The sequence below is a fragment of the Oncorhynchus mykiss genome, chromosome 15 (genome assembly GCF_057628025.1).
Source record: "Oncorhynchus mykiss isolate SJ-2025 chromosome 15, ASM5762802v1, whole genome shotgun sequence".
Lineage (NCBI taxonomy): Eukaryota > Metazoa > Chordata > Actinopteri > Salmoniformes > Salmonidae > Oncorhynchus > Oncorhynchus mykiss.
The window spans coordinates 49,117,582-49,134,968 of record NC_143036.1 but is presented as its reverse complement, the minus strand read 5'-3'; the positions used below and the strand labels follow the sequence as shown (position 1 = coordinate 49,134,968).

The 17,387-nt window shown below is 41.6% G+C and overlaps 1 protein-coding gene across 12 annotated transcripts in view; it reads right to left on the bottom strand.

Moving 5' to 3' along the window:
* Positions 1-17,387, bottom strand: part of LOC110490148 (lysine-specific demethylase 5A) — a 45,671-nt gene that overhangs the window by 19,588 nt on the left and 8,696 nt on the right. For 7 of the 12 annotated variants that reach the window (XM_021563351.3, XM_090200221.1, XM_021563349.3 and 4 more), the window contains exons 7-12: positions 10,683-10,774; positions 10,309-10,476; positions 8,647-8,766; positions 8,238-8,396; positions 7,793-7,974; positions 729-891 (exon numbers count right to left, since the gene is read on the bottom strand). In XM_021563351.3, the coding sequence (XP_021419026.3) occupies positions 729-891; positions 7,793-7,974; positions 8,238-8,396; positions 8,647-8,766; positions 10,309-10,476; positions 10,683-10,774 (884 nt within the window). Of the gene's footprint in view, positions 1-728; positions 892-7,792; positions 7,975-8,237; positions 8,397-8,646; positions 8,767-10,308; positions 10,477-10,682; positions 10,778-17,387 lie in introns of all 12 variants that reach the window. The other 5 variants (XM_021563348.3, XM_021563352.3, XM_021563350.3 and 2 more) reach the window with 1 other exon arrangement.

Below are 17,387 nucleotides of genomic sequence, written 5' to 3'. Positions count from 1 at the left end.
AAAATTACAGGCCTCATCTTTTTAAGTGGGAGAACTTGCACAATTGGTGGCTGACTAAATACTTTTTTGCCCCACTGTAGCTAATAGAAAATGACTTGAGTAAAAGTATTTGGTTTTACATATACTCAAATATAAAAACTAAATGTAATTGAAAAATATACTTAAGTATCTAGAGTTAAAGTAAAAGTATAAATCATTTCAAATTTCTTATATTAAGCAAAACAGATGGCACAGTCCTTGTTTTTTTATTTTATTTATGGCTAGCCAGGGGTACACTACAAAACGCAGACATAATTTACAAAATTAAGCATTTGTGTTTAGTGAGTCTGCCAGATCAGAGGCAGTAGGGATGTTCGCTTGATAAGTGAGTGAGAACTGGACCATTTTCCTGTCCTGCTAAGCAAAAACGTAACAAGTACTTTTGGGTCAGGGAAAATGTACGGAGTAAAAAGTAAACCATTTTCAAAAGTAGTCCAAAATATGAAAAGTACAGATAGCCCAAAAAATGACTTAAGTAGCACTATGAAGTATTTTTACTTAAGTACCTCACAATACTGCGTAAAAAGGGGATAGGGGCAGTATGATTCAAGCATCCAGGATCAGATCCCCACCCCTGTCCATATAAACATATTCATTGAGATCCAACTGGCAAAACTGTTCCTAGATCAACACTCGTACTCTGAATCACTTGATACGTATGGCCACTGATGAAAACACACACTACATACAGGCACGCCGTGCTCCATGAGGACGTTGGGATTCATGATGGTGACAAGCTGGTGCAGCAGGTCAGGCTGAGAGTCAAACAGCTCTGGGGCCAGCTTCTTCATCACGGACTCCAGCTGCTCTGCCGCGTGGGCCGGGACACCATACCACGTCTTAGGCTCCCCCCTGGAGAGAGAGGCAGAGAGAAAGCATGAGAGGCAGAAAGAGCGCGAGAGGCAGAGAGCGAGAGGGGCAGAGAGCAAGACACAACAAATCAAGAATTGATTAATTTCTTCAGAAACACGTTGATCTGACAGTGATCTGACAATGGTGTCTGTGGTCTGACAGTGAATGCACTAATGGAGGAGGGGTCAATGTCAGTGATGGCAAAATCGACAACATTTGTCCCAAGAGCTGAGCAGTAAGTAAACCGACCTAGAGTCCCCTCTGATTCAACCATTAAGCATGTACAGGCCTAAGGCTCGACAGAGATGCACTAACATTCTAGAGCAATATTGCCATAATTGGGCCCTGGCAGTACATTTCCAAAAAATTAAAATCATTATTTTCTAAAACAAAAAAACAGATGTCAGAAACACAAATATAACTTCACCCTGAACACCACCATAATTGAACACACAAAAAATTACACCAACCTTGGACTGACCATATCTGCATCGTGAAACTTTAATATGGTCCGACCAATCTGATTCCACGCTCCAAGACTGCTTCCATCACGTGGACTGGGATATGTTTCGTACTGCGTCAGACAACAACATTGACGAATACGCTGATTCGGTGAGCGAGTTCATTAGAACGTGCGTTGAAGATGTCGTTCCCATAGCAACGATTAAAACATTCCCAAACCAGAAACCGTGGATTGATGGCAGCATTCGCGTGAAACTGAAAGCGCGAACCACTGCTTTTAATCAGGGCAAGGTGGCCAGAAACATGACCTAATACAAACAGTGTAGCTATTCCCTCCGCAAGGCAATCAAACAAGCTAAGCGTCAGTATAGAGACAAAGTAGAGTCGCAATTCAACGGCTCAGACACAAGAGGTATGTGGCAGGGTCTACAGTCAATCACGGATTACAAAAAGAAAACCAGCCCAGTCACGGACCAGGATGCCTTGCTCCCAGGCAGACTAAATAACTTTTTTGCCCGCTTTGAGGACAATACAGTGCCACTGACACGGCCCGCAACCAAAACATGCGGACTCTCCTTCACTGCAGCCGAGGTGAGTAAAACATTTAAACGTGTTAACCCTCGCAAGGCTGCAGGCCCAGACGGCATCCCTAGCCGCGCCCTCAGAGCATGCGCAGACCAGCTGGCTGGTGTGTTTACGGACATTTTCAATCGATCCCTATCCCAGTCTGCTGTTCCCACATGCTTCAAGAGGGCCACCATTGTTCCTGTTCCCAAGAAAGCTAAGGTAACTGAGCTAAACGACTACTACTTCCGTCATCATGAAGTGCTTTGAGAGACTAGTCAAGGACCATATCACCTCCACCCTACCTGACACCCTAGACCAACTCCAATTTGCTTACCGCCCAAATAGCTCCACAGACGATGCAATCTCAACCACACTGCCCTAACCCATCTGGACAAGAGGAATACCATAGTACCCTCCAAACTCGTCATCAAGCTCGAGACCCTGGGTCTCGACCCCGCCCTGTGCAACTGGGTCCTCAACAGTGGGGCCCCACAAGGGTGCGTTCTGAGCCCTCTCCTGTACTCCCTGTTCACCCACGACTGCGTGGCCACGCACGCCTCCAACTCAATCATCAAGTTTGCGGACGACACTACAGTGGTAGGCTTGATTACCAACAACGATGAGACGGCCTACAGGGAGGAGGTGAGGGCCCTCGGAGTGTGGTGTCCGGAAAATAACCTCACACTCAACGTCAACAAAACTAAGGAGATGATTGTGGACTTCAGGAAACAGCAGAGGGAACACCCCCCTATCCACATCGATGGAACAGTAGTGGAGAGGGTAGTAAGTTAAGTTCCTCGGCGTACACATCACAGACAAACTGAATTGGTCCACCCACACAGACAGCATCGTGAAGAAGGCGCAGCAGCGCCTCTTCAACCTCAGGTGGCTGAAGAAATTCAGCTTGTCACCAAAAGCACTCACAAACTTCTACAGATGCACAATCGAGAGCATCCTGTCGGGCTGTATCACCGCCTGGTACGGCAACTGCTCCGTCCACAACCGTAAGGCTCTCCAGAGGGTAGTGAGGTCTGCACAACGCATCACCGGGGGCAAACTACCTGCCCTCCAGGACACCTACATCACCCGATGTCACAGGAAGGCCATAAAGATCATCAAGGACAACAACAACCACCCGAGCCACTGCCTGTTCACCCCGCTATCATCCAGAAGGCGAGGTCAGTACAGGTGCATCAAAGCTGGGACAGAGAGACTGAAAAACAGCTTCTATCTCAAGGCTTCAGACTGTTAAACAGCCACCACTAACATTGAGTGGCTGCTGCCAACACACTGACTCAACTCCAGCCACTTTAATAATGGAAATTGATGGGAATTGATGTAAAATATATCACTAGCCACTTTAAACAATGCTACTTAATATAATGTTTACATACCCTGCATTATTTCTCATATGTATACGTGTATACTGTACTCTATATCATCTACTGCATCTTTATGTAATTCATGTATCACTAGCCACTTTAAAAACTATGCCACTTAATTTACATACTTCTCATATGTATATACTGTACTCGATACCATCTACTGCATCTTGCCTTATGCCGCTCTGTACCATCACTCATTCATATATCTTTATGTACATATTCTTTATCCCTTTACACTTGTGTGTATAAGGTAGTAGTTTTGGAATTGTTAGCTAGATTACTCGTTGGTTATTACTGCATTGTCAGAACTAGAAGCACAAGCATTTCGCTACACTCGCATTAACATCATGTGTATGTGACAAATAAAAATTTGATTTGATATGGCAGCGAATGCACTCAAAGAAAAGGCATTGTATGCAATAAAAATGAAATTATTCAAAATCAACATCTTAATTAGAATTTGGCCATAAAATTTGACAGTGTAATCCAATCAATAGCTCTTTACGGAAGTAAAGTTTGGGGGCCACTCAAACTGGAATTTAAAATGTGGGACAAACATCCAATTGAAGCCCTACATGCAGAATTCTGTCAGAAAAATCTACAAGTCCCTAGAAATACACCAACTAATGCATGTAGGGCAGAATTGGGCCGCCTTCCAGGAGTAATGAAAATACAGAAAAGAACATTACATTTTTGGCTACATCTAAATTCAAATCCGAATTCAAGTATGCAATTTTAAGCACTTAAAACCCAAGAGGTGAGCTCAGAAACGAGCCCTCTCAGTCAGCTGATGTTGGACCTAACCAACCAAGCTGACACCAGCAGTGCTTCAAAAGAAAGAATTCCAATAAACAAAATCATGGAACCAATCAAAGGACTCATATTTACAACAGTGGAAAAACGAAACAAAACCCAAAGCGTACTAAATTGCTATCTGACCCTAAACAGAGAATATGAATTGGCTGATTATCTCTACTCTGTCAGAGACACGAATCAGAGACAGACCCTTACCAAGTACAGGCTGAGTGACCATCAATTGGCAGATATAAAAAGACATGGCTACCCAAAGAGGAGCGTGTATGTGATAACTGCATGACAGGGGAGGTAGAGACAGAGATGCACTTTCTCCTTTACTGTGATAAATATTCCTCACAAAGAGATTCATTATTCACAGAAATGGCGACATTTAATCCAAAATTTAACTTATTAAACCCAGAGGAAAAACTCAAAATACTCATGTGCGAAGGAGCAATGGCTTCTCTTGCATCCAAATATGCATTTGCTTGCCATAGCCTGAGGGACACTGAATAATAACATCTGCATAGTAAGCAGTAACTTACTTATTATTAGTATTATTGTTGTTTATCATTCCAAATAGTAGTGGTATGAGTGGTAGGGTGATGGTAATGATAGCAGTTTAGTGATGGTGGTGGTAGTAGGAGTAGTAGTAATGATGAAGATAGTTGTAGTACTGATGTAATGGTGAAGATGACAGTTATTTAGTTATAGTTTCATTTTCCATGTTTAGCTTTTCATATTTATTACATTTCTACTATATTGTTATTTTTGTATTTTATTTTGTATTATTATTTACTGTTTTATATTATTTGTTATTGTTTATAATTGTATTACAATGTATATTGTATAAGTTGTTGCTTTGGAAATAATGACAATGTTTTTCATGCCAATAAAGCACCTTGAATTTCAATGAGAGAGAGACAGAGACCGACAGAGAGACAGACCGAGAAAGACCGAGAAAGATTTTATTTTTATTGAATTACTGACCAGGAGCTCTAAGAAACTTCAGGCCCTCAAATTTAGAAAAGCATGCAGACCTGATGGCATCCTAAATGAGATGCTCAAACTCACTAGTGCAACATTTTAATTGGCTATATTAAAACCTCTTAGGGATAGGCGGGACGCAAATGTCTCAACTGGCCAATTGACAGGGAGAATGCAGAGCGCCAGATTCAAATAAAATGCTATAAAATTCAAACTTTCATTAAATCACACATGTAAAATACTCAATTAAAGCTACACTCGTTGTGAATCCAGCCAACATGTCAGATTTTAAAAATGCTTTTTGGCGAAAGCATAAGAAGCTATTATCTGATAGCCTGCACCATCTGCACCAGTAGTGAACAAAGGGGTTAGCATATTTCAACCCTGCAGGCGCTACACAAAACGCTGAAATAAAATATAAAACATGCATTACCTTTGACAAGCTTCTTTTGTTGGCACTCCAATATGTCCCATAAACATCACAATTGTTCCTTTTATTTGAGTAATTCCGTCCATATATATCCAAAATGTCCATTTATAAAGCGCGTTTGATCCAGAAAAAAACTGCTTACAAAAAAATGTAACGTCACTACAAAATATTTCAAAAGTTGCTAGGTTCCTATGAAATATCCCTTGGCAAAAGACAATTCAGGGAACAGAGGGGGGGAAATAATAATCTGAACAGTTAGTCCTCGGGGTTTTGCCCCGAGGAATCAAGGACTCATAACCCCAATCTTTAAGAACAGCACATGGCCTACAGCAGAGCCTGGATCTGCTAGAGCAGTACTGCCAGACCTTGGCCCTGGCAGTAAACTCCAAAAAGACAAAAATAATGATTTTCCAGAGAAGATCCAGAGCCAGTCCTCAATTGGTACAAAATATTTAAAGTACTGCACACACTACAAATACTTAGGTTTAAAAATAAGCTCAACTGGACATCTTAATGAGGCAGTGAATGAACTGAGAAAGCACAAAGGGAATTCTACGCCATTAAAAAGCCAATTCAAATTGAAATACCTATTAAAATTTTGCTAAAACTAATTGAATGTCATTGAACCAATTGCACTTTATGGCAGCGAGGTGTGGGGTCCACTTACAAAACAAGATTTCATCAAATGGGACAAACACCCCATTGAAAACCTGCATGCAGAGTACTATAAGATTCTACTACATGTCCAGAGGAAAACTACAAACAATGCATGCAGGGCAGAATTAGGCCAATTAGGCCAATATCCACTAATAATAAAACTAAAAAAAGAGCAAATAAGTTTTGGAAACATCTACAATACAGTGACCCCCTCTCATATCACTACCAACCCTGCAATACCAAGAGCTGAGCAAAGAAAATAGTCCTCTCATCCAGCTGGTCCTGGGGCTGAGTTCACAAACCTGTTCTACTAACACACTGAGGCCTCAGTCCTCTCATCCAGCTGGTCCTGGGGCTGAGTTCACAAACCTGTTCTACTAACACACTGAGGCCTCAGTCCCCTCATCCAGCTGGTCCTGGGGCTGAGTTCACAAACCTGTTCTACTAACACACTGAGGCCTCAGTCCTCTCATCTAGCTGGTCCTGGGGCTGAGTTCACAAACCTGTTCTACTAACACACTGAGGCCTCAGTCCTCTCATCCAGCTGGTCCTGGGGCTGAGTAAACAAACCTGTTCTACTAACACACTGAGGCCTCAGTCCCCTCATCCAGCTGGTCCTGGGGCTGAGTAAACAAACCTGTTCTACTAACACACTGAGGCCTCAGTCCCCTCATCCAGCTGGTCCTGGGGCTGAGTTCACAAACCTGTTCTACTAACACACTGAGGCCTCAGTCCCCTCATCCAGCTGGTCCTGGGGCTGAGTTCACAAACCTGTTCTACTAACACACTGAGGCCTCAGGACCAGAACATCCAAACAATCAGAATAAACCAAATTACTACACAGTCAAAACAAAACTACATTGCTTATTGGGAAACACAAGCACAAAGCAAAATCCAGTGCTATCTGGCCCTAAATCGAAAGTACACTGTGGCTAACTATTTGACCATGGTTGCTGATCAAAACCTTAGAAAAACCTTGACAAAGTACAGACTCAGTGAGCACAGCCTTGTCATTGAGAAGGGTAGACACATGAAAACCTGGCTCCATGTAGAGGAAAGGCTGTGCAGCCACTGCACAACAGCAGAACCTGAGAAAGAGCTGCATTTCCTGACAAAATGTGAAAAATATAAAACAATTAGAGTGTCATTTCCCCAAATTTGAAACCCTTATTCAAGGTTTATTGTTATTGTTCAATGTATGTTTATTTTGACCCTTGGTTATTGTTGTTACTGTTGTCCCATTGACAATTTTGATTCTCATTTTTTTTCATATTGTAAATATCCAAAATAAGCATTTGCAATATTTACATTGTTACGTCATGCCAATAAATTACATTTTCAGACGAACAGACAGACGGGCAGAGAGAGAGAGAGGGAGAGGGGCAGACAGGCACAGAAGACAGTCAGAAGAATGAAGATGGGAGTACAATTGTATCTACGACCCATTGCAACATTGTATATGGTTTACATTGTTTAGTACATGTGTTTGTCGGTCTCTTCCCACTGAGGACTGTGTTAAGAAATTTTATGTATGTCCTTTGGACTAAAATAAACAGTATTACTCAATATTTGGGCAAGCGGTCGATTTAGGACAAGGCATTTCTGTTTGTTACTTTACCAGTGCAGGAAGTTGATGGAGTAGCTCCAGTGGTCCTCGATGTGCCAGCAGAATGAGGAGAAGCACATGCCCACGTAGAGCCAGGGCACCTTCATGCCAGAGATATCCACGTTTATGTGGGTAAGGACCGACTGCTCCAAAACTGGCATGTTGTTCAGGTTCCAGCCTGAGTTGGCGTACTCCTACAGAAGAACAAGACAGAGGTGATGGAAGTTACTTACTGGTCAAAAGTAACTTAAAAGCCGTTAAGGGCGTGGATTTCATACCGTAGCTCTTTCTCAATCTTAGCACGATCCCTTGTGTCCTCTCTCTACTCCATAAAAGGCATTAGAGGACAAGGTCCGAATGTAGGAACAACGGATCTTCACCTCCAATGCGTTTTGAAAAGGCGGCGAAAGACTAACGAGAAAGAGCCTGGGTCCTTTGTCCAAGTTGGTGCAGTTACCTCTTGGTCTCCCAGCAGCCGTCTCTTGCCGTCCCTGACAGGGAAGCCACTGCCCACCTCCTTAGAGCTGATGTCAGCTCCATACTCCACAATGACATCCTCCTCGATGGAGCTCACCAGACGCCAGAACTCCTTCTCCACCAGCTCTGTCGGCACCATCTGGGGGTGCAGAGAAAGGAGAATACAAACACATGCATTGTTTACATGTGATTGGACATTAGTGGGAGAGAAAGGTTAGATGTTCAACTTCAAACATGAAGGATGAAAACATCACCCAAAGAAAGTGGGTCGACAGCATCTGACTTGATTTTGAGATACAGACCTAACCTGAACATATGTATTCCAAAAGCATAGATGTTTTTTGATTCTTGCCTATAACTCAAGGTGACCGTTTGATTTTGATACGTACGTGCACGGGCATGTTGAAGTAGTCTGACTTGAAGTGGTCAGCCATCTCTCCAAAGCTCTGGAGGGTGTACTCCCTCACGGCTTGCTCAAAGCCAAACGCCTCCCGCGGCTTACTGCACTCCTGTAGGGTGAAACGGGGTGAGACGGCCAGTGACAAAACATCATCCTATCCCTTAGTCCTCAACATGATATGTACAGAACCAGGCAAAAGTTTGGACACCTACTCATTCAAGGGTTTTTCTTTATTTTTACTATTTTTTACATTGTAGAATAATAGTGAATACATCAAAACTATGAAATAAAACATGGAATCAGGTAGTATCCAAAACAAATAAAAAGTGTTAAACAAATCAAAATATATTTTATATTTGAGATTCTGCACACTTTGCCTTGATGACAACTTTGCACACTCCTGGAATGCTTTTCCAACAGTCTTGAAGGAGTTCCGACATATGCTGAGCACTTGTTGGATGCTTTTCCTTCACTCTGTGGTTCAGCTCATCCCAAACCATCTCAATTGGGTTGAGGTCAGGTGAATGTGGAGGCCAGGTCATCTGATGCAGCACTCCATCACTCTCCCGCTTGGACAAATATTCCTTACACAGCCTGGAGGTGTTGGGGCATAGTACTGTTGAATAACAAATGACAGTCCCAATAAGCACAAACCAGATTGGATGGCGTATCGCTGCAGAATGCTGTGGTAGCCATGTTGGTTAAGTGTGCCTTGAATTCTAAATAAATCACAGACAGTGTCACCAGCAAAGCACTCCCACACCATCACACCTCCTCCTTCACGGTAAGAACCCCACATGCAGAGATCATCCGTTCACCTACTCTGAGTCTCACAAAGACATTTGTGAGACTTTGTGAGAATTTGACCATGAAGGCCTGATTAATGCAGTCTCCTCTGAACAGTTGATGTTGAGATATGTCTGTTACATGAACTCTGTGAAGCATTTATATGGGCTGCAGTCAGAGGTGCAGGTAACTCTATTGAACTTATCCTCTGCAGCAGAGGTAATTGTGAGTCTTCCATTGCCTGTCACGGTCCTCATGAGAGCCAGTTTCATCATAGTGCTTGATGTTTTTTGCGACTGAAACTTTCAAAGTTCTTTAAATTATCCGGACTGACTGACCTTCATGTCTTAAAGTAATGATGGACTGTCATTTCTCTTTGCTTATTTGAGCTGTTGCCATAATATGGATTTGGTCTTTTTCCAAATAGGGCTGTCTTCTGTATACCACCCTTACCTTGTCACAACACAACTGATTGGCTCAAACACATTGAGGTAAGAAATTCCACAAATTAACTTTTGACAAGGCACACCTGTTAATTGAAATGCATTCCAGGTGACTACCTCATGAAGCTGGTTGAGAGAATGGCAAGAGTGTGCAAAGCTGTCATCAAGGCAAAGGGTGGCTACTTTGAAGAATCTTTGTTGTAATTCTCCTTGTGATTTACATTTTTGTATGTATGCACTAAATATGGTGATGTTGTGCTGTTTGAGATGAGACACATTTTCCAAAAGGGACACAATAAAGACATAATTATAACTCAAACAACTTCTGCAAAAACCTTCCATCAAGTCAGCTGTCATGTATGTTTCTCAAGTGAGGAATCGGCTTCGGAGTGGGTAGTGGAAGAGTCACCAGAGCTCCATACCTCAGCGACACACTTGGGGCATCGCCAGTCCCCCTTGGGGACATCCTGTAGGGGCGGAATCAGACAGAAGGTGTGGTAGCTATCATCACAGCCGTCACACAGCAGGAGGCGATCCTCCTCGTCGCCTCGCCCACACATCAGGCACATGTACAGGTCAATCTGGGGGATCTAGAACAGGAAATACAGAACAATAATAATCAGTCAAATGATTACATTCAAAAAGTGGTCCATGCAACTAACTAGTGATTCATTTGTAAGTGAGTAGAACAGGACAATACAGACAGAAAAAAAGTGGAAATCAACTCACACTTACAAAATTGAGATTATAGAATAATAGACAGACACACATGAGGAAGTTAACTGGTGACACTCACAAAGTTGACCTCCAGGGTCTCCTTGCGTGGTCGCATCTTAATGGCAAAGGCCTGGGCCTTCAGGTGACGCTGCTTCTTATTCAACCCATCTTCTTCTCATGTAACACAAGAGAATAGAATTGTTCCAATAACGAGCTGAGGAAATTGACATTACACAACTTTTATCCCCACCCCCACCCCCCCAAAAAAGAGGAAAAAAACATTACACACTAATTATGCTCCAAAACATTTAATGGGTATAGCAACCAACGTTTCGGCACAAAGTGCCTTCTTCAGGGTTACATGGTAAATGATTGAACCAGGTTATGTAGACAAACAGTGAAATTAGTGCAGCCAATGAACAGTGAAGGGAGTATCATAGTAATTGAGGTAATGAGGGATGAACAAATGGAACTGTTAAAAAAAACTAATATTTTACAGCATGCCAAGATGTAAATAATTGCTCAATGTATTCATCATCTTTTGTCAACATGACTAGATATAATAGAAAAATCTTGGTCCACCGAGAGTAGTCTGTTCTTTCAACCAATCCATTGGTAGACAAAACAGTGTATTTTTACGTGTATAGACACACCCTGTTTGAATGAAATGCACAGAGCTTCTCTGGTGCTTTAAGCACACTACTGAAATAACAAACGACTCAAGAGGGATCCCAATGGCCACGCTGCGTTAAAGAAAATTACTGTGAGTGCGCCTGTGTGACTGGCACACGTTCTCACTCCTCTCCAGCGAGCAGGCACTACAGCACAGCAAGTGTTCATCGTGCTGTCCGTGCTGAAGCTGCAACATAATTACAGCCATTTAATGTCTTACTTGTTCCTCTGACTGAATACTTCTGTTACCAAAATTGTTTAGGAAAACAATTCCCTCTCTATTCCATCAACCCCTGCTCTGTTTACGCAATGCATTGCATCCACATGGCCAATAGGCCTGACCTATAGACGATCATAATCACATCAACAAATTGGTTAAAAACTGACAGCAAAATGGATGTGGAGGACAAACTTGAAAACGGGGGAATGTTTACTGGTTGCTCAGGAGGGAAAGGGAAAGTTGAATCTGTGGAAGACATTTGACTTAGTTGTGGAAACTACTGGAGATCCAGACAAAAGGAGGGTATAGGAGCAATCATTGCATGAGTAGTGTGTGTCAAACAGGTGCTGTTAGATTACAATATAAATTGTTCTGCCCGTTTGGAACACTGTAAACACTAAATTAAATCATACCCGAGACTGTTAAAACAATGTAATTCTTTTTTTTTACTTGTATTACAGCATAGCAAAGATTTACAACAGCTGAATTTGAGAAATTGCTTTACCAAACATATTGCAGTAGCTTGAGGCTAGGTGCTCACAGAAATCAGTAGGCTATTAAACAAGACACTCAAAACAGGCAACAGAAGCAGGATCTGTCTTATTACTGTAGATATATATGGATTATTTTTTTTTAAACAAGGCACATTTAACAATTATGCTATTGATTATAGGCCTAATTAAGTTGGAGTTTACTCTTGCCTCAATTTTCATAGTCAATTAGAGCAAAAATGGTTTCCTCGTCTCTTCACTCCGCTGCTGCCTCCACCTCTTAGTTCACAACACCAATATGCTGGTTAACTACGCTATTATGCACATAGCAACATATAGGGAAAGGTGCCAATTCAACGACGCACTGAAGATTGCTTCAGAACGACAGACAGAAAACTATCCAGCCCGGGAGAAAACACATTTATCATAGTCAAATAGTGTTCACTAATGTTGCACCATTATTCTTACATAACCATTTACAATTTCAGAAGAATGTCAGAGTGATGGACTGCGGGATCCCTATGGCTTCTGCAATGGATTAGTCCACTGAGGCATGTGAATCAAACAGCTGTCTTGTGCACAATAAGAATACAAATCTAGTTTTAGAATACCTACTCATTTAAGGGTTTTCATTTTGATCATTTTCTACATTGTAGAATAATAGTGAAGACATAAAAAAACTATGAAATAATATATGGAATCATGTAGTAACCAAAAAAGGTGTTTAACAAATCAAAATATATTTAAGATGATTCAAATAGCCACCCTTTGCCTTCATGAAAGCTTTGCACACTCTTGGCATTCTCTCAACCAGCTTCATGGATGAGGTCACCAGTGGTGTAAATTAGTTAAGTACTACTTTAAAGTATTTTTACTTGAGTATCTGTACTTTTTATATTTGACAACTTTTACTTCACTCCTAATTAAAATAATGTATGTTTTACTCCATACATTTACCCTGACACCCAAAGGTACATATTACATGTTGAATGCCTAGCAGGACAGGAAAATGATCCAATTCATGCACTTATCAAGAGAACATTTAAGAATAATGGAGGCCACTTTTGGATCTTCAATGCTCCAGATCTGTGCCTCGACACAATCCTGTCTTGGAGCCCTACAGACAATTCCTTTGACCAGAAATAGTTTAATTTTAAAGTACTACTAAGTAGTTTTTGGGGTATCTGTATTTTATACACTGCTCAAAAAAATAATGGGAACCCTAAAATAACACATCCTAGATCTGAATTAACAAAATATTTGTATTAAATACTTTTCTTTACATAGTTGAATGTGCTGACAACAAAATCACACAGAAATTATCAATGGAGGAAATCAAATTTATCAACCCATGGAGGTCTGGATTTGGAGTCACACTCAAAATTAAAGTGGAAAACCACACTACAGGCTGATCCAACTTTGATGTAATGTCCTTAAAACAAGTCAAAATGAGGCCTAGTAGTGTGTGGCCTCCACGTGCCTGTATGACCTCCCTACAACGCCTGGGCATGCTCCTGATGAGGTGGCGGATGGTCTCCTGAGGGATCTCCTCCCAGACCTGGACTAAAGCATCCGCCAACTCCTGGACAGTCTGTGGTGAAACGTGGCGTTGGTGGATGGAGCGAGACCTGATGTCCCAGATGTGCTCAATTGGATTCAGGTCTGGGGAACGGGCGAGCCAGTCCATAGCATCAATGCCTTGCTCTTGCAGGAACTGCTGACACACTCCAGCCACATGAGGTCTAGCATTGTCTTACATTAGGAGGAACCCAGGGCCAACCGCACCAGCATATGGTCTCACAAGGGGTCTGAGGATCTCATCTTGGTACCTAATGGCAGTCAGGCTACCTCTGGCAAGCACATGGAGGGCTGTGCGGCCCCCCAAAGAAATGCCACCACACACCATGACTGACCCACCACCAAACTGGTCATGCTGGAGGATGTTTCAGGCAACAGAACGTTCTCCACGGCATCTCCAGACTCTGTCACTTCTGTCACGTGCTCAGTGTGAACCTGCTTTCATCTGTGAAGAGCACAGGGCGCCAATGGCGAATTTGCCAATCTTGGTGTTCTCTGGCAAATGCCTAACATCCTGCACGGTGTTGGGCTGTAAGCACAACCCCCACCTGTGGACGTCGGGCCCTCCTACCACCCTCATGGAGTCTGTTTCTGATTGTTTGAGCAGACACATGCACATTTGTGGCCTGCTGAATGTCATTTTGCAGGGCTCTGGCAGTGCTCCTCCTGCTCCTCCTTGCACAAAGGCGGAGGTAGCAGTCCTGCTGCTGGGTTGTTGCCCTCCTACGGCCTCCTCCACGTCTCCTGATGTTCTGGCCTGTCTCCTGGTAGTGCCTCCATGCTCTGGACACTACGCTGACAGACACAGCAAACCTTCTTGCCACAGCTCGCATTGATGTGTCATCCTGGATGAGTTGCACTACCTGAGACACTTGTGTGGTTGTAGACTCCGTCTCATGCTACCACTAGAGTGAAAGACCGCCAGCATTCAAAAGTGACCAAAACATCAGCCAGGAAGCATAGCAACTGAGAAGTGGTCTGTTGTCTCCACCTGCAGAACCACTCCTTTATTGGGGGTGTCTTGCTAATTGCCTATAATTTCCACCTATTGTCTTTTCCATTTGCACAACAGCATGTGAAATTTATTGTCAATCAGTGTTGCTTCCTAAGTGGACAGTTTGATTTCACAGAAGTGTGATTTACTTGGAGTTACATTGTGTTGTTTAAGTGTTCCCTTTATTTTTTTGAGCAGTGTATTTTTGACTAGTTTTACTTTACTACATCCCAAAAGAAAATTTACAATTTTACTTAGATTTTCCCTGACACCCAAAAGTACCCGTTACATTTGGAATGCTTAGCAGGACAGTAAAATGGTCCAAATCACGCACTTATCAAGAGAACCTCCCTGGTCATCCCTACTGCCTCTGATCTGTCAGACTCACTAAACACAAATGCTTCGTTTGTAAATTAGTGTTGGAGTGTGCTCCTGGTTATCCGTAAATTCAAACGAAAATAGTGCCGTCTGGTTTGCTTAATATAAAGAATTTGAAATGATTTATGCTTTTCATACTTAAGTATATTTTAGCAATTACATTTACTTTTGATACTTAAGTATACTTAAAAACATACACGTTTAAACTTTTACTCAAGTTGTATTTTACTTGATGACTTCCACTTTTACTTAAGTAATTTTTCTTTAAAAAAAGTTTTCCTTTTACTCAAGTATGCCAATTGGGTACTTTTTCCAATACTGCCTTTGACCTCATGATTGGTTTTTGCTCTGACATGCACCATCAACTGTGGGCCTTATACAGACCGGTGTGTGCCTTTCCAGCTATTGTCCAATCAATGAAATTTACCACAGGTGGACTCCAATCAAGTTGTAGAAACATCTCAAGGATGATAAATGGAAACAGGGGCTCAATGTCAAGTCTCATAGCAAAGGGTCTGAATACTTATGTAAATAACGTATGTTTTAAAAATTGTATAAATAAGCAAACATTTCTAAAAACCTGTTTTCGCTTTGTCATTATGGGTATTATTTTTATAGTTCCTCAATATTTTATTCTTCGTATTTTTCATTTTATAATAAGGCTGAAACGTAACAAAATATGGAAAAAGTGAAGTGTCTGAATTAGAGGTCGACCGATTATGATTTTTCAACACCGATACCGATTATTGGAGGACCCAAAAAAAAAGCCGATACCGATTAATCGGCTCATTTCTTTTCAATATTTGTAATAATGACAATTACAACAACACTGAATGAACACTTATTTTAACTTAATATAATAAATACATCAATAAAATCAATTTAGCCTCAAATAAATAATGAAACATGTTCAATTTGGTTTAAATAATGCAAAAAAAAAGTGTTGGAGAAGAAAGTAAAAGTGTAATATGTGCTATGTAAGAAAGCTAACGTTTCAGTTGCTTGCTCAGAACATGAGAACATATGAAATTGAAAGCTGGTGGTTCCTTTTAACACGAGTCTTCAATATTCCCAGGTAAGAAGTTTTAGGTTGTAGTTATTATAGGAATTATAGGACTATCTCTCTATACCATTTGTATTTATATACCTTTGACTATTGGATGTTCTTAAAAGGCACTTTAGTATTGCCAGTGTAACAGTATAGCTTCCATCCCTCTCCTCGCCGCTACCTGGGCTCAAACCAGGAACACATCGACAACAGCCACCCTCGAAGCAACGTTACCCATACAGAGCAAGGGGAACAACTACTCCAAGTCTCAGAGCGAGTGACGTTTGAAACGCTATTAGCGCGCACTCCGCTAACTAGCTAGTCATTTCACATCGGTTACACCAGCCTAATCTCGGGAATAGATAGGCTTGAAGTCATAAACAGTGCAATACTTGAAGCATTGCGTGCTTACGAGCCTGCTGGTGCCTACCATCGCTCAGTCAGACTACTCTATCAAATCATAGACTTAATGATAATAATAACACACAGAAATACGAGCCTTAGGTCATTAATGTGGTCAAATCCGGAAACTATCATTTCGAAAACAAGACGTTTATTCTTTCAGTGAAATACGGAACCGTTCCATATTTTATCTAATGGATGGCATCCCTAAGTCTAAATACTGCTGTTACATTGCACAACCTTCAATGTTGTCATAATTACGTAAAATTCTGGCAAATTAGTTTGCAATGAGCCAGGCGACCCAAACTGTTGCATATACCCTGACTCTGCATGCAATGAACGCAAGAGAAGTGACACAATTTCACCTGGTTAATATTGCCTGCTAACCTTTCTTTTAGCTAAATATGCAGGTTTAAAAATATATACCTCTGTGTATTGATTTTAAGAAAGGCGTTTATGTTTATGGTTAGGTACACGTTGGAGCAACGACAGTCCTTTTTCGCGAATGCGCACCGCATCGATTATATGCAACGCAGGACACGCTAGATAAACTAGTAATATCATCAACCATCACCATCAACCATAAGTAGTGATTGATTGATTTTATAAGATAAGTTTAATGCTAGCTAACAACTTACCTTGGCTTCTTACTGCATTCGCGTAACAGGCAGGCTCCTCGTGGAGTGCAATGTAATCAGGTGGTTAGAGCGTTGGACTAGTTAACGGTAAGGTTGCAAGATTGAATCCCCTGAGCTGACAAGGTAAAAATCTGTCGTTCTGCCCCTGAACGAGGCAGTTAACCCACCGTTCCTAGGCCGTCGTTGAAAATAAGAATGTGTTCTTAACTGACTTGCCTCGTTAAATAATGTTGTTAAAAAGATAAAAATAACAACAAAAATTTTTTTTTTAAATAGTCAAAATCGGCATCCAAAAATACCGATTTCCGATTGTTATGAAAACTTGATATCGGCCCTAATTAAAATCGGCCATTCCGATTAATC